General features: G+C 47.3%; 1 protein-coding gene and 1 long non-coding RNA gene across 2 annotated transcripts in view; one reads left to right on the top strand and one right to left on the bottom strand.

Moving 5' to 3' along the window:
• The window catches only part of Atp1a1 (ATPase Na+/K+ transporting subunit alpha 1), a 28,083-nt gene extending 10,202 nt beyond the window's left edge, over positions 1–17,881 (bottom strand). The window contains exons 1-11 of the mRNA XM_032897619.1: positions 17,586–17,881; positions 8,070–8,180; positions 7,258–7,317; positions 5,501–5,704; positions 4,837–4,950; positions 4,407–4,541; positions 4,182–4,299; positions 3,519–3,787; positions 2,832–3,030; positions 2,038–2,147; positions 82–216 (exon numbers count right to left, since the gene is read on the bottom strand). Coding sequence (XP_032753510.1) covers positions 82–216; positions 2,038–2,147; positions 2,832–3,030; positions 3,519–3,787; positions 4,182–4,299; positions 4,407–4,541; positions 4,837–4,950; positions 5,501–5,704; positions 7,258–7,317; positions 8,070–8,180; positions 17,586–17,597 — 1,467 coding nt within the window. The 5' untranslated portion in view covers positions 17,598–17,881. The remainder of the gene's footprint in view (positions 1–81; positions 217–2,037; positions 2,148–2,831; positions 3,031–3,518; positions 3,788–4,181; positions 4,300–4,406; positions 4,542–4,836; positions 4,951–5,500; positions 5,705–7,257; positions 7,318–8,069; positions 8,181–17,585) is intronic.
• Positions 17,882–17,983: 102 nt separating this feature from the next.
• The window catches only part of LOC116896460, a 5,652-nt gene continuing 414 nt past the window's right edge, over positions 17,984–23,221 (top strand). Inside the window, exons 1-2 of the long non-coding RNA XR_004387338.1 lie at positions 17,984–18,306; positions 19,170–19,540. This is a non-coding gene — a long non-coding RNA (uncharacterized LOC116896460). The remainder of the gene's footprint in view (positions 18,307–19,169; positions 19,541–23,221) is intronic.

The following is a 23,221-nucleotide window of genomic DNA, read 5'->3' as shown; positions in this document are numbered from 1 at the left end:
CTTCGTGAAGAATGTCTCTTCCTCTAGCTCACGCCCCCCAGGGTCCCCCATGCCCCGTGTGAGTGTCCCTGACTGGCACACCTGGTACTTGTTGGTGGAGTTGAAGGGAATCTCCACTATCTTGGTGTACTTCTCCCTCATCTCCATCACGGAGCCGCAGCAGACCTCAATGCACTTCAAGAGCGCCGACTCGGAAGCATCTCCCGCTACTGCACGCTGGGAACAGAGACATCGTCTGTTAATGACCTGGGAAGGCTGATTCATACGGCATCGCTGGGAAATAGTAAACTCTGGATGTACTCCAATCTTGTCAGTGGCAGAGAAAAGAGGTGAGAAGTGACCCAGACCAGGCTGTTCACAGTGCCCCAGGCTCCGGGCTAACCTCCTTCCCCATCCACATCAGCTTCAGATGAAAGGGTGCCTGGAGACATCCCCGGCCTCCCTACCTACTGCAGTCTGCCTTTACCTTCCCCTGGGCTGCTACAAAGCCTCGCACTCAACACTATTCACAACTCAACACTTCTAGCTGTAAGTACGGGAACAAAGAAAACAAAACAAACAAACAAACAAACCTCAAAGATTTCTATATCACTCATTGCCTCAGCCTTTAAAGTGACATGGCTTAGGGCTCAGAGCCAGGCACACGCTGTCAAAGGCTCCATGTATGTGCAATGTGCAAAATCATCTGGGCTTGAGGCCTGTGAGCTGGACGCTCTTCCCAGCCCTGGCAGTAGCACAATCAGGTGGTGTTAATCAGGTGGTCACTGTCCTTGCTCTGGGACACACACCTGTGTTCTCTATGATCCACTTCCTCACATGGCCACACAACGGTTTGACCTACCAAGCATTTCTCCTGTAAACAACTTTTATACAGGTGAGCATTTTAGACCTCTGACATGTGAGCCTGGACACGCAGGTGAGCAAACAGACTCTCACAAGGACAGCAGCCCCGTGTGAGAGGGGTGGTGGTGATGACCATTTGAAAAGAGGAAAGAAAAAAAGAAAAGAAAAGAAAAGCCAACTATCAAGCAGAATAAAATTACTTTCAGAAACCTTGACAGGGAGGGGAAATAATGCTATTATTTTCACAGCTTGGCTACCCTTCAAATATCTCTCGATAATTTTCCTTTTTTTTTTTTTGGTCAAGAAAGATAGAAAATGCCCACTCTGAGGTAAGGCAAAACATGAGGCAGCCATCTTCAAGTGACTCCCAAGCTAAACAACATCTTTCTTAAACCAACTCCAACCCAACGCCAAGCAAACAGCCTTCAAAGAATAAAGCCCAGCCTCACAAGATAAGCTGCCTCAGTTAGGTCTGAGCCTCACTCGCTCTGATGGCTGGTTGATACAGAGAACTCCCACAGGCCAGCAGCGTCACAGAGGACAGATGGGGCCCGGGAGCCTCCCCCAGCACCTGGACATCTGTACCTCGGGGTTCTTCTGAGACTCAGTAGCACTTGAGCAACACAGTAAAACCCCGGCCACCGCAAACTGTGTGAGTATTCCAGGAGGCTGCGACTGCCTTGATCTTATTTTTGCATCATTAGTAAGCAAGCTAAGAGCAAGTAGTAAGATAAGGGAAATAGCTGAGCTATTTTAAGAACATTAATGGCTTAAGAGATTTACTGGAATCTAGTGTATCTGAACATGCGGACACAATTAGAATCAGTAAGGCAGTCTCACTGTCCCCTTGGTTAGGTGCTGTCTGGGGGATGGGGTACAAACTGGTCTGCTGAGGCTTTTCACCAAGACTTTCTCAGGTCTGAGTTTACTTTCTTTTTCTAGTCGTCCTTGATCAGTAGGGACTGTGGCCACTGAAATCACTTTGGAGTTCTGGGCAACACGACCTTTGCTATAAGGAGTGGAGTTTCCCACAAAAGATCTCGAGCATTCTGCAATGAAGCTGTTTGTCTACATACAAAGGCAAGGTGCTGTTTGGAAAGAATGGTGGCGTTCTTATGTTCTAACCACATCCTAATCCACACCTCGACCCCAAAAAACCAAATAGGCCAGAGCCCTTCTCAGGGGCAGGCATACCTTAAGGATAGGCAGGTTTTCTTGGTTAGCCTGAAACACTGCCCTGTTACAGAGACCAGCAATTCTGGACAGAGCGAACCAGGTGGCTGACGTCTTGTCAAAGGAGACCCCTGATGGAAGGAAGCAAGAACACAATGACAGAAACACGACGTGTAGGCTTTTTAAAAATTAATTTATATGTGTGTGCTCTCTGTGTGTTGGGGCAGACTCGAGTGAATTTATGTGGGTCACATGCATGCAGGTGCTCAGAGAGACAGGAAGGCCATCAATTCCTCAGTGACTGGAGTTACAGGCACTTGTGAGCTGCCTACCAGGCTCTAGGAATCAAACCCAGGTCCTCTATAAGATAAACTGCTAAACCACCTCTCCGGCCCCAATATTTGTTCACTTTGAAGACTCTGCCAAGTTATCAGTTCTGTTAAAGCCCCATAAAAATCTGAAATGATACATCCCACCTCCTAATTAAAGACATTAGCTCCTAGTGGTTCCTACTTGTGGGCACAGGGCAAATTAATTGTTCTACCTTCTCCCTCTCTCCATCCAACAATAACTATTAAACCAAAAACCAAAACAGTTGTCATGGGCTTAGAAAGAAGCAAGTAGGAGGGCAGGAGGGCCCAGAGAGTGAAGGCTGGCATGATGACCTGAGACCTACATGGTGGGAGAGAACAGACTCCTACAAGCTGTCCTCTGACCTCCATGTGTGTGTAACGGCATGCCTGCGCCCACAGATGCACAAAATAAATAGGCCAAGGTGAGAAGGAGCTCCGGCGTTAGGTGGGCTCCAGTCTTACCACTCTGATTCTCTGTGGTGTCAGCTTCATGGATTTGATTGTCAAACCACATGTGGGCCACTGTCATCCGGTTCTGAGTCAGAGTTCCAGTCTTGTCGGAGCAGATGGTGGATGTGGACCCCAAGGTCTCCACAGCTTCCAGGTTCTTCACCAGGCAGTTCTTCCTCGCCATGCGCTTGGCAGTGAGCGTCAGACATACCTGCAGACATGGCAGGCAAGACGGGGACATCACCCATCCAGGCAGGAGCACACAACTCCACTACATCTCAATACAGAAGACATCTGCTTAACATGCAATTTCTCCAACCTTCTCCCGAAGTCATGATGTCATGAAGATGGTAGGGACCTCCTCCCATCTCCAATAAACAATGTGATAAAAAAACGAAACAAAACAGAACTTATCAAACCTATCCTCCGTACTGACCTCCACGTCACTATTTTCCATTGCCCTGAGCTGGATTACATAACTTAAAAACGTAATGACATGCTTTGGGGCTTCTATAAACCTGTGCTAATGTTTTCTCTGTCAAAGTTTACCATGTGATGTGGAACCAAAGACCGCACAGACATAAATACAGAACATAAATATAGAAGTTGGCATCTCCCTGTCAGAGGCTCTTGGCTGAGCCCTGCACCCACACAAGCTGATCTGAGCGATGGCTACTGCTGCTGTCCCAGGCATCTTACCGTGACGGTGGCCAGCAAACCTTCTGGCACGTTGGCTACGATGATACCAATGAGGAAGATGACAGCCTCGAGCCAGGTGTACTCAAGGATCAGAGAGAGAATGAAGAAAGACACCCCCAGGAACACGGCCACACCCGTGATGAGGTGGATGAAGTGCTCGATTTCTTCAGCAATGGGGGTCTGGCCGCCTTCCAGCCCAGAAGCAAGGGTGGCGATCCTGCCCATCACGGTGCGATCCCCAGTGTACACAACGATGCCACGTGCAGTTCCTTGAGAAAAGGAGTGTGGGAACTGTGTCAGCCAGAGGCCAGAGAATGTGCTTGGTTTCAAAGAGCACACGCATGTAGATTCCTGTCGTTTATTTAAGCAGAATCAGCTCTCTGGGTAACTTGCTGCCTGTTTTAAAGCAGCAATCCAGTGATGGGATTGGTACACGCTGCCAGGAGAGCAGAAGCCGCACTGGCCTATTGCTACCAGCACAGAGCACTGTGAGGATGAAAGGAAAACTTCCTGGACTTTCCTGGCAGCAGGTAGAGCCTCTCTGCTCTGTGCTGAGAAAAGCTGTCAGGATAAAGCCAATGAAATGAGGAACTGTGCCCCCCTCCTTCTGTTAACACCCACAATACTACTAAGACATGCCAAAGAGTGCCTTAAATAGCCCACCTTCAACACAGTTGGTTGAGAAGAAGGCAATGTTCCTTGTCTCCAAGGGGTTCTCGTTTGTGAAATCCGGGGACCGAGTCTGGGGTTCTGATTCACCAGTGAGTGAGGAGTTATCCACCTGAGTGTGAGGAAAATAGTACCAGGTGATTCCCAGTCTCACCGTGGGCTGCTGTGCCCATGTCTACCGAGCCAAGCTAGCCAAGAGAGGTCTCCTGCTTCGCCTACCTTGCAGCCATTTGCAGATATGATTCTGAGATCAGCAGGGATTCGGTCTCCGCCCTTCACCTCCACCAGATCCCCAACGACGACATCCTCTGCGTTGATGCTCATCTTCTCTCCATTTCGAATCACGAGGGCTTGCTTCAGAGGGGAAGACAGTTGACACCGTTAGATGGAGCCCAACAAAGCAAGGGTAAAGCTCAAGAAGAAAACCAAGTCACAAATGCACTCATCCCTGGGCTGCAGCAAAGAGCCCTCATATTTACACAAAACACTGCAGCTCAGCAGTTACCCTGAGCTCCTCCCACTCGGCACTGCCCTTGTTCTGAGACCTCTTAGGTAACACCGCTTAATACTTGGACTATCTTAATGTCACACTAATTTATGTCGTGAGAGCCGTCAACCTCCCAAAAGGGAAGGATGAAGCCTCGGGTACCTGAGGGACCATGTTCTTGAAGGATTCCATGATCTTGGAGCTTTTTGCTTCTTGATAATAGGAGAAACAGCCAGTTATGATGACGACAGCAGACAGCACGACCCCGAGGTACAGCTAGAAGGAAGCAGACAGGTTAGGGCCAGACGGAATAGTCAGGTATCTCAGACTGGATAAAAAACACGTTTGGAGGGTCACGGCTTCAGAGACCAGGAGCTCATGTCTTCACATTTATCTCTCTAGAGCCTGTGGGCAGGAGGGTCAGAGACAGAATCCATTACACATCCCTGGCCACTAACTTTTTTTTTTTTTTTTCCAGAGCTGAGGACCGAACCCAGGGCCTTGCACTTGCTAGGCAAGCGCTCTACCACTGAGCTAAATCCCCAACCCTGGCCACTAACTTAATGGTCTTTTTCAAATATCCTCTGTGAGTCTATTTCCCCTGCTTCATAAAAACAATGGTATCTTTCCAAGAACTCCTACAGAACAGACTTTTCTAGGCAGGTCCAGTACACATCGACTATTGGGAGCCAGAGCTAGGCTAAGACCAGAGCAGAGCCGCTAGCACTATCAGGCAGACCTGCTGTAGGAGGACCCAGAGTGGGAGAGGAAGGGAAGACCACACAGGTCTAGGAGGCGATGGTGCTACCGTGACTACACAACTCACATCATCGTTTGGCGGTTCCTCTTCTGTAGCGCTTCGGATGCCGTAAGCCAAGAAACAAAGAATGGCTCCAATCCACAATAACATGGAGAAGCCACCGAACAGCTGCCGACAGAATTTGACCCACTCGGGAGTAGTGGGAGGGGGCGTGAGGGCGTTGGGGCCATCCCGAGCCAGGATCTCAGCGGCCCTCGCCGGTGTTAGGCCCTGAGGAGTAGAGAGGTGTACATCAGACAGAGCACACCAGCATCAGCCACCACACTCTTCCAACAACAAGAAATCCACAAAGAAACAGGCTCTCAGCTGCAGAGCCAGGTGAAGCCTGGCTAACTCCCCCAAAATAAGCAGGAAATTCCAAAAGATAAACAAACCCCATTCCCTTAGGAACCCATAATACCCTAAGACCTCATTTAAAACTCCTTTTAAAAGGAACTGTGGAAAATCTGAATCAGGTTGATTTTTTCCCCCTAAGTTTTATACCGAAAAGATCTCGATTTTAACTAACTGGTTTGGCTTTGCGAGTTAGGAACTTTGACAGTTTTCTGTACACTGACTCTATAAGGGGGAGGGGGAAAATCTAAACACAGGAGGGCAGGAAAATTGTTCTGCAGGAATCCAAGTCTCATTGAGTTAACAGCCAAGTTGTAAGTACAGAACTCCATTCTCACAATGGTAATGAAAACACTGGTCTGGCAGGGCAGGGCTCACCCACACGCATATTTCAGCTAACTCCTGGGAAACCTGTCAGTTTAACAGTGCTCACTGGAAAGGGCACTGCACAGCAGTCTGCATGGTCTAATGGGCCTTAAAACCTGTCTCGGTGGCAGACACAAGACTCACACTAAGAGGAGAGAACGGGATTACTTTTGTACTGCTGAAATATCAGGTTAAAAAGAGACAGAGCACATTTCAGTCTAAAGTATGCTTCTGTGGACTCAGTGTCTGTTATTTTTAACATTGCTGCTGCCTAGTAAGTGAGGAAAGAAGAAATAGCTTGAGAGAAAAACCAGTGGACTACTCAGCCTCCTCACCTGCTGCAGAACCCACTGTCAGCTCAGTAAAACAATGACCTAACATGAGCCCCAGCCACACTCCAAGCACTGGGTCGGGGCCTTTAACTAGCTTGCCTAATTTAACGATCATCTCTTACAGGCTATTAACCCCAGTTTACAAAGTAAGGGGCCCACAGTGTCTGAGTTGACTGACTTGGAGTCCCAGAGAGCCCGCTGACCTAAGAATCTAATAAGAACAATGAGTGATGGGTGAAATGATTTGAGAAGGCGGCCTGGCCCATGGCGAGCAGAGAGGCTGAGTAGAACCCCTTTGGAAACTTAGAGCTACAAAACACATCTGGGCGGAAGGTGTGTTTTGAGGTTTGTACACAGGTTGTACCACAGGGTAAGAAAGTTCTGACACACCACCAGGAACCAGGCTGAGAAAGGCACAAAGACACTAACTGCTAAAACCCCAGCTAGCTGCTGCGTGTCTCTCAGTTTTGCAAACACAGACAAATAAAGTGAAGGAGCCTGGCTTTGGAACCTGCTTCGAAACCTGGCGTTCTAGAAAACAGAGAAACTAATGGCCACTCCAACAAGGTTTCAGGGAAGAAATGGCCACAGACAAGCCCAAGTTCTGTACATGTCACACAGCCAATGGTGGCTGTCATAAAATACTCCGAGTAAGGTCAGACCTGTAAGATGGGACAGAATACCACAGGGAGAACTATGATTTGATACGGCAGGCTTCTAATGAGTACCTACTCGGCTCAAATCTGTTCCGTATTTACGATGGAGTTCATCCAGGCTGAGTTTATGGTCATCCTAAGGGAAACCAGGAAAAAAAAAGAATTATACACCCTAAAATCAAAGGGAAAAAAAGCACCCACACACTACTCATCCCTCATCAGCTCAGCACCGAAACTTTCTTCCCACCAGCTGCCTAGGCTACGCATCAACCTCATGACTGTCTCCTGAGAGAGCTTCCTCAGGGGGAGCCGATGCTGGGTGACAGAGGTCCAGTACCACTTGCTGAACTGAGTCAGAGAAACCCAACAGCTCTTGGATATCTAGGACAGTGGCTCTCAACCTTCCTAATGGTTGGTTGAATCTGGTTCTTCATATTGTGGGGGCTCCCAGCCATTAAGTTTTTCCACTGTGACTTTACAACTGTAATTTTGCTATTATGAATCGTAATGTCCATCTCTGATAAGCAACCCCTGTGAAAGGATTGTTCGACCCCAAAATGGATTGCAACTGGCAGGTTGGGAACCGCTTGTCTAGATAGGGCCACTTCATTTGTCCAGGTTGGCTATAGATGGGTTAAGTCCCTGAGGCCTCCTTAAAGACGCTGTAGTATCAGCATCCTTCAGACTGTGGTACCAAGAACACTTGCATTGCTCATGGAGGGGAGACAAAGACCTTGTTTAACCCTTTAATAGCTTTCAGAATGAAGACTCTTCAACATCAACCCTGTTAGTTCTCTGCCCTAGGTTGGGTGCAGAAGCACACACTCATAGGGTAAGGTGCAATTAATTAAGAAAAACCACACAACCGATTTTCCTCCCAGTACTCACCATAGACACTTCCTTCTTGAGTTCGTCCATGTCCCTTTCCTTCTTCGCCTTCTTGCCCTTCTTGTCCCCATGTTCTGATACAGCTGCGGGCTCATACTTGTCTCGTCCAACCTACAGATGGGAGAAGGGAGAGAGAGAGGGGGTGAGCTCTGTGCAGCACCTGGGAACTCAAGGTTGTGTGTGGGGTGTGTGTGTGTGTGTGTGTGTTGGAGGGATGGAAGCTACCACTGGGTTAACATTCAGCACAACACAACCTAGGAGCTTACATTGTGCTGTACCTAACAAATCCACCCATGGGGGATTACAGCCACCACCACTAAAGGCATTTGTGTATTAAGAACAATGGGGAAGTTGTAACAGGCTTCAAACAGCCTCGCTAGGGCAACAGGCACTTGGAGTGAACAGTGGCTATAATGTTAAAATCCTTACTTTGCAGTCTTCTGCCTTGCCCACTGAAGGAATGAAACCATGTTTCCATTAGTAATCCAGTGCCTAAGTTTGCACTGTGAATCAAACAGACAAGACGCTAAAGTCCTGCGCCCTACTAGCCACCAGTTAAAGAGGTTCAAGGGAAGTCACCAACTCCTAAGGACAATGTAAGGACAGACAACTCAGTCAGCATTTCTGAGGATTTAATGATACATCTGAGTGCCAGTCACTCTGACATGATTAAGTTCTTTTCTCTGTAAAGCCACTAGGCACAGTTTAAATACCATTAATGTTCACATAAAGTTACTAATCACATTTCATTTTTTTCAGAGAGAAACGAAACATCTAAAAGTCCCTAAGAAATTTTAAATAAGCCACAAAAACAAAAAAAGAAGAAAATGAAAGAAAGGGAGTCTCCACCCCATTCTGTAACCTAAAATAAAATCTCCCAAAATGAAAGGCCCTGGAAATGTTTTGACACAAGCAGGATGCAGGAAAAGCGTGTGAGTTATCGCATAATTCACAGGATCCACCTACGCCTCTCAAAACTGGAAGGATTTTTAGAGAAAATGTTGATTCTATAGTTTAAATTTAGATCGTTCTACTCCCTCACCATGTTAAAGTGCTTGAGCCGATGTGTATGAAACCAGGACTTGGTACTCTAAAGTCAGTCCATGGAGAGGGCTGCAGGCCACTTCCCAGGGAGGGGCTAGGGTGGGCAGAGGCTGACGCCTTCCAATGAAATGAGTGCTTGGTGATGCTGCTGCTATTACTCCGTGGGTCTCTCTCCTAACGTAAGTGGTACATTAACAGCTATTCAAGCTACATCTGGGAACTCTCCCCTCTACATTTGGTTTTGTTGTCCCAAATGAAAATAAAACTCAAAAACATGTATTTCAGTCATTTCTAGTTAGTAAGTAGCAAATAAAACACAACATTCACTTGATTTTAGAAAGCTTCAAAGAGAAAGTCTACTCCGATGAGTGGGTGTTGGAGAAGTGGGTATTTGTGACGCTATTCAACACCGTGTGACTTGACAAGTGACTTTTTCCTTGAGAGCAGGGCACTTGAATCTCCATCTTATCTGCAGAGTGGAGCTGGGCAGAGTGGAGGACAGTCAACATTCCTAACATTCTCTCCCTCTGCTATGGAGTCAGTGTAGCTCCAAGTGCCTCTCTGAGTGGAGATCTGTGCTGGAGTTAACACATGCACATAAGACGCCGCTACATGCACTGAATAAAAAGCAAACTAGAGGGCTCTGACCAGAGGTGGGCGCATTTCTCTACATATCTGACGGGAAAGCACAATGATGTAAAGCCACGACATAGATGTCGACTCAGGGCTCCTTCACATGGGTGGCCAGATTAAACTGATTTTTCTTTTTCAAGACAGGATTTCTCTGTGTAACAAGCCCTAATTGTCCTGGACTCGCTATGTGAACTAGTCTGGCATCTGCCTCCCAAGTGCTAGGATCAAAGGCGTGCACCACCATGCCCAGCTTAAACAGATTTTTTAAAAAAGAAATCACCCTATACATTTTCAAGCAAGTTCAGTTTCACGGAAATACACTTCCATGAGGAGCAGTGTTAGAATCCCCCAGCCTCACTGTCTGTGTGCTTCAGTTATTCTCAGACTTCTCACATTTTCCAAAAGGGAGAAGAGAAATATTGGCATAGGCCAACCCTCCCTGGACACCTTCCAAAGTTTTATCAGCCATCACAAAGGCAGTGTGCAGCCTGTACCGTCACAGCCATTGAGAATAAGGTTGAGGCATCTACATTTCCTAAGAGCCAAACCCCTTTATAAATTCATGCTATGTAAGGTACTTTAAATGGGGGCATCTGTAAAGGAACATGAATAGTATTAACATGTAAAATCATTTCTTCAAAAATCTTAATTTTTCCAGTAGGCAATGTTTGTCTAAAAGAACGAGGCAGCTTATCCGATCAGTTCTTGCCCACAAGTAAAACAATAATTTAATGTTAGTTCTTCCTGGTGCGGGTCAAGAGATCCTTAGGTTCCTATGGGCACTAAGGACTATAATTTCAAAGCTGAAAAAGTATGAGTTTGTGGTGTGGGGTAAGACAACATTTTCCTTATTTCTTTTAAAAACAAAGGTCACAGCAGGAAGTGGTGCGGTGTTCTTCCTCGGACTCCATTGACCTCCCTGCTTGTTTGGGCACCAGGCACAGAACTTCTCCTTTCTCAGTTAGAAAAGGAGACTCCTTCTTCACTCAGCCCCACAGAGCAGGAGTGACTGGGACTCCAGCGACTCCCTTTGAGTGTTTCTGAGCTTATCTGGAAGGGACATTCAACAGGCTGTGCCATCCTCAAAGGGGCAGCTGGTGAAAGGGGAGTCAGCTAGGTTATTAATTTTTTCCATTCTAATTTAAGAACTAGGAAGTTATAGCAAGGCATTGTTTACTCCATGTGACACTTCAAGGCTGGGTGTGTGTCATTATTTTAACCTATGTGTCCTCTGGATTCCACCTTCCCAGATTCCCAAAGCTACTGTGTGCTTTGGACCTGAGGAAGACACGCTGAGGGAGGGTAGGGTAAGGGGGGGGAGGGAGGGGAAAATCCTGGACGGGAAGAACAAAGGACAAAATAGATATATATATAAGACTTCATGCTGGCCCTCACAATAAGGGAACAAGAAATCCCCATGACCTTTTGGAGTGGAAAACAATCCTTCCTCTTCTTCAGTTAATTCATCACTTACTGGAGAAAATGTGTTTGGGGAAGGTAGAAGACAGCTACAAATTTACCAATTACAGTAACAGTGAGGATCACACACCCACACAGCTCACACATACAACTCACAAAGTCACACACATACTCACACACACAATTTCTCACATACTCAGACACACACACACACACACACACACACACACACACACACACACACACACACACTGCAGTGAGACTTAAATAGAGATCTTCCTCCCCAGTGGACTGCCACTTGAGGCCTACACAGGCACTAGCACTGCCTCTGCTATGTGACCCCCAGAGCACATAGCACTAGCACCCAGGGTTCTACAGTCAGAGAACTCGGGAGGCCCTTTCCAGACTTCTGAAATCCCTTCTGAATTGCCTAAAGGTGGAAGCCTAAGATCCCCACTCACTTTAGCCAGGTCAGTGGATGGCACTTTTAATTCTGGCCTACATCATTACTCTAGCACTGTCACTTGCCAGCTCCATGTCCTTGAACAGTCAGCCTTAGACACCTGCTCTGTCATAACTATTAACTTACCAATGCATTCTGATAGTTTGTTTAGTAGAATCTGAAAACAGAACACCTAACAAAACTAAAAAACCCCCCACATTGTTTCCAGAACCCAGAACAGAAGCTTTTGACTAGCGAGAGAGGCTACAAACACAAAGTAACTGCTCCAAATGTTGCCAATTCACAGCTGGCCAAGAGGGCTAGGGAGACGGCACCTTCAAACTCAATTTAGCAAACTCCAATTTGGCAGGGAAGTCAGACACAGCCTGATTCAGCAACAGAAGGCTCTGCCTAATTTTGGCCAACTGTTAGTATAAAATGGGGGAGTATCCCCCAATTTTCCTGGTTCTCTTATCAAAACCTCAAGCTCAGCTCTGTCTATAAAGGTCCTCTGCCCAGCGCTGTACAAAGGTCTCTGTGATAACCCGGTCACTACTCACATTACTGCCATTCCTTGCTTCCTATAGAGGTAGCTTTCAGAGACATGTTAAAAAAAGTATCAATCTGTCCTAGTTTGCTACATTTCCAACCATCCTGAGTCTAAATGGCTTAGTGTAGGTTCATCTTCTCTAGGTAGGGACCTAAGGGCTGTACCAAAGCCTGGGCTAGGTGAGAATTGGTAAATGGAAGACAAGGGATAGACAGTTATGGTCCTTTAGCTGTTCTCCAGCCCACAGTGACCCTTTGGAATAGAAATTCTCTGCAGAGGAGGTAACCAAGGGGCACCCCCATCCCATGCCGTGGGTTCCTCCTCTCACACCTGAAGACAACATGCTAAGAAATGAACTCTTACAGAGCCAGAGCCCTGGGAACCCAGTTCTGTATCTAAACCTGGGCTGTGTTCATCAGCCACAGGGATGAGATCAGCCACAGCTCCAGCCACTGGGTTCCCTCATCCCACGGGAGCATCACCTAAGGTGCCTCCCCACTGAATTCTCAAACAACCCTGCCAGTCCACCTTTCCACAGAACGTACCATGACCATTTGAAAAAAATAAAAAATCCTAAAGTATGTGAAGAGTCACTGTATTTTAGATCTTCCTCTTAAAATGCAGTTTGTTCTTGTACTTACTAAAAAGCACCAGCCCCATGGACATTTGACCTCTCCAAGAGGCCTGAATGAATCAAAAATGTTCTGCTTGCGCCTCACCACCTGCCACCTGTCCTCCCTCATAAGCCCCCTTGCTTGCCCCATCACTTGTTTGAGAGGGATAGCTTAAAAAAGCAGAGCGGCCGTCAGTTTCCAGGAAGTGCTGACCACTCTTTAACAGGTGGTTAAGGAGCCTGGGAAGCAAGCGGACTGCTGGGCCGAAGAGGGCAAAGGTGCTGACTGGCTTCAGAGCGCAGCTTGGTGCCATGGAAGCACGACAGGGAGCTTGCAAACAGAGAGGCTGCGCACCCCAACTGCCCCAAGGCTCCGAATAACATCAGGAGAACAGACTGGAAAGATAAACACCGGGGCCCAGGGATGACAAAATGTTACAGTGATTACTAGTCCTCAAATAATGAAGGCCCCAAAGATAAAGCCAGAGCCACCATCAATCAACCTTTCAAATTACCAGCAGACAATGCTGTTAGCAGATAGCTGTTACTAAATGGGGTTTGAGTAAAACCCGCTAAGAGACAATGCCCAGATGCATTTCATTGTAAAGTCACAAAGCAACTAGAGGATGAGGTCTATTGGATTTAAAAAAAAAAAAAAAAACCTTTGGCTCAGGACCCAAATGAAACCAAATCAGGGTTAAAGTAAGTGTGTGTGTGTGTGTGTGTGTGTGTGTGTTTCCTCTTTTCTAATTCACAGAACCTGTTACCCCAAACATCCAACAAATACATGTTAAGAGCGTCTTATGGATTTCTCACACCAGATTTCAGCACAGCTAATGAGGTGAGTCATATGCAGAGAACACTCGCTCTGACTCCAGCCAAAGAACATACTTCCTCTCGCACTCTCAATTCAAGGCAAAGTGAGAATGTTCAGACACGACTAGGCTCCTTAGTCTCCGCCCCAAATATACATATAAATGCCGGAGTGTTTAAAGATGTCACATTGTAACATTCCCTTTACCTCACATTAGTACCCCCTAGCCATATTCTCAGAGTAGTCTAGAATTAGACAGGGCTGGAGAAACAATCCGCCCAGTGCTCTGTTATCCAAACCCAGCCACTCTGATTACTGTGAGCCCATCTGATCTGACACTCGGATTTCTTCTTCAGGCCTGCTGGCTGGCAGGGGGCCCTGGGCATCAGTGTTTCTAGCTGAGAAACCACTCTCTCTCTTCCTATGACACTTTCAAGAAGTTAAAGATGACCACCGCTCATGGTGAAAGTCTTCCCTTGAAACGTGAATGCTGATGGGATGTCTAAGATGCTGCCGACTGGATTTGCTTGTTGGGCAGTGATAGAGTGCCCAGTCATACCAATGTACCCTGGAGGAGCAGTTAACAGCATTTCTCATTTCCTCCTATCTTTAATATTTCTCAGGGGAAAGGAAAATTGTTCCATAGCTTTGAAAGGGACTGGGATTGAAGAATAGCAGTTTATGAAGGTCTGTTTGTCCCATGACTTAGTAAGCCCCAGCAGTAACATACTGCTATGGCGCACTCTCCACACAGCACCAAGATGACTCCATTTGATCCTCAGGGTGAGGGCTCTACAGCTGGCCAGACCAGAAACCAGAGCTTCGAGGCTTTGCTTTTTCAAAAAAAACTGTTTATCTTCCCATGAAGTAAAAACTTAACTTAGTTCTTCATACAAAGTCCTCCAGGGCTCTTTAGTTAATGGTTCCCTCTCATTATTGAGGTACTCCTAAAAGAACAGTCTGTTGAGAAGAGAAAGTCACTTCTCTGTGCACTTGTTGCTAAGTAATCCTTAGGCGTTGGTTTTGAAGAGTGCAGGGATGGACCAGTGTGAGTGCCAAGTCTCTGCCTTGACACTGGGCCTGCTCTTTAGTCTTAAATGTGATTTTAAGTTTTAGCTCTCATCTGGATAAACGCCCCTACTAGATCTTTCTAAAGCTTTTTTGGGTGGGGTGGGGGGTGTTTTCTATCATCTTGGGTTTATAAAGAGCAGCCTCCCATTTCTTACTCTTCACCCCAAGGTGAGTCACCATTGTTACAAACTTGCCAACAGAGAACGCTACAAATTAACAGACAGACAGCAGCCAAGAACATACAGCCTTATAATTGGAGGGGTGGGGGTGGAGGTGGGGAGTGGGGCAGAGAACCTTCCAGGCAGGGAACTGTTTCACTCTTACACTGTATGACTGGCAGAGAAAAGGTGGAAACAACCTAACAGTCTCTTCTGTTTTCCGGGACTTCCAGGACCAGCCCCAGTGTGTCTGTCCTTTAAGTGCCTTACTTGTTCCTATCCAGGCTGGGCCGCTCTCCATTGGGAAGACTCTGCCTCACCGTGTTGTGAGTCTAAAGTACTAGCTTTATAGCAGCCAGTGGGCATTTACTCACACTTTCGAGTTTAGCTCCAAAAGGGCGGCTGATAATGTTACCCTACAACCAAGATTCCTGCTGACATGAGTACCTTGTGTCACCTCCACTAGAGCCTCTTTCCCTGCCTAGTCTTTAAATCACTACCCATAAGCTAGGATTTCTTTTCTCAGCATCTAAGTTAATATTAAACCAAATCCAGAACTGAAATGAAAGGCTAGGTTAGACCCTCCCTTCTCCCACCTTTTATAAACTTCAAACGAAACAAACCAAGTCCCCTGCATTTCTAAACAATTATGATGTGTACCTTTGGTGAGCTAAACAGTTGTGGGTGGTAGGCCTCATGAGGATTTAAGCCGAGTCACTGGCAAAAAAACACTGAATAAGAAAAAAAAAAAAAAGGAACAAAATCCTATTTTATCCCAGGAATGATTCAGCAAGCTGGTCCTTCATTTTTCTTACCAAACATTCAGGACCCCAGTTTTGAAAGCTAGGAAAAATCATCTGGAAATATCACCCACACCTAAACCCTAGATGGCACTTAAGAAAAGGGGTGAGGATGGGGGAAGATCACGATGACCTTAAAAATTAGCTGCCCTTAAGCTTCTTGGTTAACCAATTAACAGGGCTTTAGTCATTGCTCCACCCACATTTTAATCCCCATGTGGAAAAATCCCAACATTTCAGTATGAAATATTCCTCTGACCAATTTGCCATTGTAAGTCATTGAGAAAGACAGGCATTCATACATGAATGCATGCAGGCAATCTAATATCCAATTTATCAGAGTACTTCAAATACTAAGTACTCTAGACATCTTTAGGGTTCATAAAACACTTAGGTTGAACTTGACCAAACTCTCAGTTGAACTGTTATTGCACTACTCCAGTGTATATGCCCTAGGCCTAAAGGCGTAACTCCAACTTAAACGTCTTCCTGGTTTATTTACTATTACAAACACCCCGATTTCTTCTGGAGGAGAACTTTAGAGTTCTGCACACAAAACGATGCTTCAGAGGCAGACGTTATGAGTAAGCTTGAGAGCAACAGGTTGTAGAGCACCTGTTGTCACTAAACAACCGTTTGACCTTGAACAAGTCACTTCACCTTCCTAGGCTTCCGCCTGTCTCTGTGCTCCTAAAAGCTGCTCAAGGTCTCCAAATGACAAAGATTCTCTTTTTGAAGGGATAGGAGATAAAAAGATGGGGCTTTAACGAATAAATGGTTTATAGGAACGGCTAGAACAGTATGACCTACAGATCCGGTTTCCATCCTGGAAGTGGAGGCCAGGAGGGAATCAGTTCTTTGCTGCGATGCTGCAAAACCTGAGCGGGGGCACCGTCAGGGTCCCTAATCTCTCTTCCTGGCCACGTTTTATAATCATCTCTTCCAAGTCTCCAAAGAATGTGCTCTCGCTCCATCTCAGTATACACCCAGGTGCCTTAGGACCTGCAGAGTGTCCACAGCTCGTCTGCTTGGTCAGCCCTGAAGAGGGTGGAGTGGACTCTCCCACCTGTATTCTCATGACTGGTGCTTTTTCAACCTAGGAACTGATGTTTTCAGGGTTATTTTTGTAAGTTTTTATCTGCTGCTGAGAGGTCGGGAACTAACTCTTCCGAGGTGGATAGCAGTTATCAAGGTGGGACCTCGGCGTTGTTCGTGCCCCGAATCCCTCATTCTTTTCGGAACACCTCTTGGGTGAGACAGCAATGCAGGAAACCCGCATGGCTTTTCTAGCACCATTAACTGTCCAGTCTCCAGTCCTTTGTTGGATTGACAGTAGCCTAGGCCGTAGGGTCAGCCTAGCCCCCTTTAAGAATCGTCCCCTAACATAAATTCACACACCCCTCCCCACCGTTAAGACAACACCAGTTACCAAAGGCACATCCTGTTATGGACAGTGGCCCATTTTAAAGCTCTCAAAAGTATACCTTAAAGGCTATCTTTGGGCTGTGAAGTCACACCCTTTCTGGCACTAGCTTCGCTGGGCTGGTTCGGCCTAAGGGGAAGCCAGTTTTTTTCCTTTGGGGGAGGGCGGTCGCCTCTGCGGGGAGCTGGCCGAGCCCCAGAGCCTCCTGGAGAAGGGAGTCTCGACCCGGAGGCTGCCCTAGCCGGCGCCGGGCCGCGGCGAGAACGGCCACCGCGAGGGGGCCCTGGCGGAGCTCCCCGGGGGAAGGGGAGGAGCGCTCCTTCCCCTGGGCACGGTGGGAGGAGGGAGAAAGGAAGCGCAAGGCGCGCGGTGAAGGCGACCAAAGGGCTCAGGCAGGGCAGGCGCCGGGCTCAGGGATGCCACCCCGGGTGCTACTCCTCCAGGGCCGCTGCCCGCGCTCAGCACCCGCCCCTCCATTGCGGAGAGCCGGGTCTCCAAGCCGCTTCCTCCCGCGCCCCCGCCCGCGGCCCGGGCTCGCCAGACACTCACCCCCTTCCCCATGGTGGCGGCGCTGCGGGCCCCGCGCCGGGTCCTGTGGCTGGAGACTAGAAAGAGGAGAGAGCAGCTCCCGGCTGGGAGAGTGGAGCCGGGGGAGCCAAGAGGCGGGAACTAGGGCTGCCGCCGGAGGAAAGAGGGAGGACGGCCGGCGCCCCGGACCGAGGCCGCCGCTGCTGCCGCCGCTGCTGCTGCCGCCGCCGCTGCCACGTGTCCGCCTCCTCCCGCCGAGGCTCCGCGCCCCAGACCCAGCCGCAGCTCCAGCCCTTGCCTCCTCCTCACTTCCTAAAATATGCAACCTGCGTGATGGCTCCGCCCACGCGTGCACGTCACCGTTACCGGAGCAACCTGACACCGGCTCCAGCTGGCTCCGCCTCCGCCTCTAACCCCTCCCCGCCGGGCCCGGACCACGCTAGCGGCTGCCGAGCCCGGGCTCCCGGCAGGAGGGCGCCCGGGCCCAGTACTCGAGTGCCCGGGTCTCTAGAGGGCTACGGAGCGCGCCCGCCTCCAGGACCGGGTATTTGACTGAGCAGCCTGCGAAGTAGAGCGCGGAAGGTCCGCAGTGGGTGCGGCGCGGCGCAGTCGGGGCTAGCCCACTTGCTCTGCGTAGCTTTTCTAGAGTGTCGGGGGTCTCGAGGGGCCGGGGTTGGACCGCAGCTGCGCGACTCCGAGGGACTCTTCTCTGCAGATCCAGGCCCGCACCTATCTGCAGATGGTACCTTCCCTTTGATTCCTCTGTTCTGGGATCCTCTTACAACTTCTCATTCCACCACTAGAGAAATGCTTCAGACATACACACACACACACACACACACACACACACACACACACTCGCGCGCGTGCGCGCGTCACTTACACTTCCCTTTCCTTATGACCCCAAGTGACTATAAAAAAAAAAGCCAGTAAGAAGTTCATTCACAGCACTGTATGAATGAAATCTACTTGCAAGAGGAGGGGGGAGGGGTGTTAACCTGCTTTTCAGAGAGACTCTCCTTTTTATGGTAGAGAAACCTGAAACCCAAAAGAACACCTATCTTTAGTAAAAAAAGGTGGCTCAAAACGCTCTGCAGCTCCGCACCTCCCAACAGCAGCGCCCCACATCATGCACAGCATCCGTGGTTACCCTGAGGGGCTAATCAGTCTCACGCCCAGCCAGTCGCCCGCTCTTGGCCTGGCAGAGTTGAGAGCAGGGCTTCCGTTTCAGTGGCTTAGCAGGTGCTATGATGACTGAACTTATCATTAAAAACAACAAAGTATCATCATCGTCATCGTCATCATCAATGTCAGGAAAGCAAGCACTCTGGGAAAGCGCAGGATTCAGTGGAGAAACTCTATTTCCATCTCTGGAAACTCCTGGGAGAAGCAAGGAAAACATTAACTTCTTAGATCTAGACCTATCAACTTCCAGCGCCAATGCTTTTTGTAGGATGTGGGGCTTGCAAAGTAAAGGGGGGAGGGAGGGAGGAAAAACACCCAAAACAACTAACCACTGTGTTATCAGTTCTTCCATAGAGTAATTCTTTGCACTTCTTAGAAACAACTGTTGCTTATACAACTGTTGCTTATAGCAGAAGACAGCCTTTATCTCTTCCAGTGATCCACAGACTTGATGAAATCAGTTCGGGCCTCAAAGAGAAGATGAATTGTAAGCAAAATTCAAAAATCACGACTCTGGGGAAAGAGCCCCCCAAATCCAGAGCCCTGTAGTACCAGCCCTGCTAGTTCAACTGAAGGCTGCAGCATGTGAGTTAGACTTAGGAAAGTTCATTACTGTGCCGGGCAGATCGCTGCCACTGTGTGGGAGGCTTTGCTTACTGAAGACCTTACTTTAAGATTAATTACCCATAGGCCTTGATCTAAATGGGCAAACACAGCAAGGAAAATATCAGAAGCACAAGCCAGAGCTGTGGTCCTCCTTACTCATCCACTCATCCATCAAGATAAGTCAGGTAGGTCAAGATGCTGTCTTCTCTCCTCAGCTGCTTCCTTGCAGCTGTGGGGTACTGACAGCCTCTCAGGGGACCCTGGGCTTCTGGTTGTGTTCAAGGGTGGAAAGAGCAAAATAAGTATGGATGTCTAATTAAACCCTGTATTTTGCTCTTGACTTTATTCAATAGTTTTTAACTTTTCCTGGAGTTCTTACATGGCTTCAAATGAAGGAGTGAAACTGCACAGTGTGTGTGTGTGTGTGTGTGTGTGTGTGTGTGTGTGTGTGTGTGTGTGTGTGGCCTTTGAATTTGGAAACTTAAACCAACTTAAACTTGAACTTCATACTTCCGTGTCTGAATACAGAACCAATTTCTCATGGACAAGTAATGGAAAGACTCCCTGTCTTGTTGAAATGCAGAGCTGTGGATGTGGGTAGAGAACCAAGTAAAGGTGGTGGTGGTGCATGCCTTTGATCCTAGCACTCAGAAGATAGAAGCAGGCAGATCTCTGTGAGTTCGAGGCCAGCCTGGTCTACAGAGCAAGTTCCAGGACAGCCAGGGCTACAGGGTGAAATCCTGTCTCAAAAAACCAACAACAAAACCAAAAGGGAAACAAAACAACACAAAACACCAGAATCAAGTAAAATCTCGCATGGTTAAGATGGGGGTTTGGCGGTCTCAGGTGTAAAAGTTCACCTTTTTTTGGAAAGGGATTTCCCTCGATATTCTCAGGAGAGATTTCTGAATCAAATCTTAGAAATCAAAGATGCACAGGCTCCTCTTTTTATGATGACAAAACTGCGATTCAGGGAGTCATGAACACTAGGCCTCCCTGCTTCTGAATCTAGCAACTCCTTAACGCTGCTAGCTTGGAGCATAGTTAAATGGATGGGCTTGGTCTCCGCATTTGCAGACCTCAGGGCTGCCAGGTGTGGGTGGATGCCTCCAGGAGGAGGCTCTGATCCCGGCTAGGAGCATTGACCCAATCACCGTGAAGAGAGTCAGCAGATGTATGAAAAATATGATGCAAGTCAGGGTTCTGAGCCAAGAAATTAGCACTTAGAGTGAGCACTTGCAGAGTTGAATAAACACGACGTTGCAATTAAGGACTTTAGGAGATGGCTGGGAGCCCACACTAATTAGCATTTTCTATAGGAAGCAAATACTTGGGCCATCAATGAGCTAGGAATTTGGGATGATGAGATTTTCCTTGGCCTTGCTTGCCCTAGAGTTAGCATGAAAACATTTATTTATAAGTATCCCTCTTTATGTTTTCCCATTCCCAGGCTCCCAGAAGGAGCCCCTCTCCTTCCTTCAAACCCTATTTATCACCTGAAAAGTTCTTCCTAACTCATTTCTACCCCTCCAAGGAAAATCCATCTTTTTTTTCCTGTTTGACAGCAGAAAAATTGTTGCCTGCTTGATTTTTAATTTAAAAAAAAAATCACACCTACTTTTTTTTCTTTAGGTGAAGGGCACACCACAGCATACACAATGACAGCTTGCAGAAGTTGGCTCTCTTTCCACTTTGTTAGTCCCAAGGATTGAACTTAGGTTGTCGTTTGGCAGCAAGCACCTTTACCCACTGAGCCATTTCACCACCCCATTACTGCCTACTTTAAAAGCACAGTCCATGCACATAGCTCGCCATCCCAATTGGCAGAGAAATAACTCCAGCTCCTGTAAGCTTTCCTCCCAAATTCCATTTCGTGCTGAGCTCTTAATTCCTTTTGAAAGCTTTTTGGTATATCCTTCCATACTAATGGCTACAGAAGACCTCAGGTTGTACCTCTGGGAATGTCAAAGGCTCAGCATACAATGGTGACTGTCATGGATTATCGCCATCCATAACAGTCTACGTTGTAGGTCCTTTACTTACCATCCTTTTAAGGGAACTGTCACCTAAATAATTTACTCTCATTAAGAGCAGCATTTAAAAATAAAGCAGCAGTAAAGGTCTTTTAGCTATTTCTTCTGTGTTCTACTTTGGGTCCTGAATTTACAAATCAGGATTCTGTTTTCTAGTGTAGAAAGACAGAAACATTATAGGAGTATGTTTTCACTTTAATCCCAGGTGTGGGATACGCTTCAGATGGTCTAGAAGAGCTGACTATGATTTGCCTTTTGCAGGGATGTGATTTTGCCAGTGGCAGATAGTTTCTGTGATTGTGTGTTGTTTGACATTTTGCGAACTTTTCAGAGGGTGTATAAATGCCAGGGCCCCAGAGGTGGTGGTTGTTGGTTGTTGATGGTTGCTGTTGGTTGAGGTTTGTTAAATATTCATGTGCAAAGAAGAGGAAGAAGAGGAGGACGAGGAGGAGGAAGAGGAGGAAGATATTAGGTATCTTGAAGGCTGTAAAGATCAAACTTGCTCCCAAGGAACTAGATGCCCCCAAAGATCAGGGAGTAGTCTAACAATAATGTTACCTCCTTTTCTTTGTATCATTTTTTTCTCTCCTTTTTAGTGTTAGGGCATTGGAAGATGGAAAAAGGGTGGAGAAGGGTGGAATAGAAAAAGAACCCACAAAGTAGCAAAAAGACAGCTACATTCTAACACTCACTACCCAAGACTTCTACTCCTGTCATCTCAACCCCAAACACTGTGAAACAGTATAGCATCCTTGCAGTGAAAAACACATTGTTTACACAGATCAACACTGGTTGGGGAACAGCAAAGAAAAATCAAATGGCAAAAGGAAGGGGTCTGGGACTTGGAAATACTCTGTTCCTAGAGTTTCATCTTCAGCCATCCAGATGTGCAGCATCTGAGCATGGGCATGCCCTGAGTCTAGAATAGGCAACATGGGTGACTGACTTCAGGAGGGTAAAGTCATGAGGAAGGAAGCAAATGCCATCTCTGGCTCAGATGGGTTCACTATTCGTGGCCTGAAAATGTTCTATACAAAAACAATCAAAGGTGTTGTATGGAGGTTGGTCCTACTGAAAGAAACACTCTTCTAGAGATGCCAAGATGCCAGAGCTAGGAGTCAGAGAATGTACAAAATTTCTTTTAGGAAAGAGCTACCTTAAGAGGAGAGAATACAAGGCCATCTTGGTGTAGTTTGATTCATTTATAAAAGTCTGGAAGCTTTTGTAATGGTCATAGAAGCAACAGAAAAGTAGGTCAGGTGCAAAAATAGTAACCAGCTCAATTCCTAACAGCTTATGTTTAGCCAGGAGGCTGCCATTTTAGTGATGGATGACCCCCATGTGTGAACTCTTACAAGGAAGTCCCTAGGAAGTATTCCCTCTTTTACTTCCTCTCTCATAAAGACCCTTCCCCAACCCATAACTCTGGCACTCCTGTATTAGTTAACGGCAATAAGAACCATTTAATAAAAAACAACACCCCCTCAAAGCACAAACAAACAAACAACCCCCTCCCAAGCACCCCCAGAATAACTATTACAGGATCTCCAGGCTTATTACAGAGCCTGACCCAGTGTCTGGTGTTAATGTGTAGAGATCAAAAGGAATTCCTTCTCTATCCTCCAAGAAAGACACTTGAGGAGACAATTAGTAACATGGTGAGAGGAGCTGGATCTCAAGTCCCCAAAGCACAAAGTAAGAAGCAGCCAGCTCTGCCAAGAGACAGGAAAAAACCCCGACTGGACCTTCAGAGACAGATTCAGGAGGATCAAGGAAACTCCAATCAAGCACATCACATGGGTAAAGTCTTCAGACTCTATGCCTGGTCTGCAG

Source organism: Rattus rattus, chromosome 3 (genome assembly GCF_011064425.1).
Source record: "Rattus rattus isolate New Zealand chromosome 3, Rrattus_CSIRO_v1, whole genome shotgun sequence".
NCBI lineage: Eukaryota > Metazoa > Chordata > Mammalia > Rodentia > Muridae > Rattus > Rattus rattus.
This window is presented reverse-complemented; position numbering and strand designations above follow the sequence as displayed.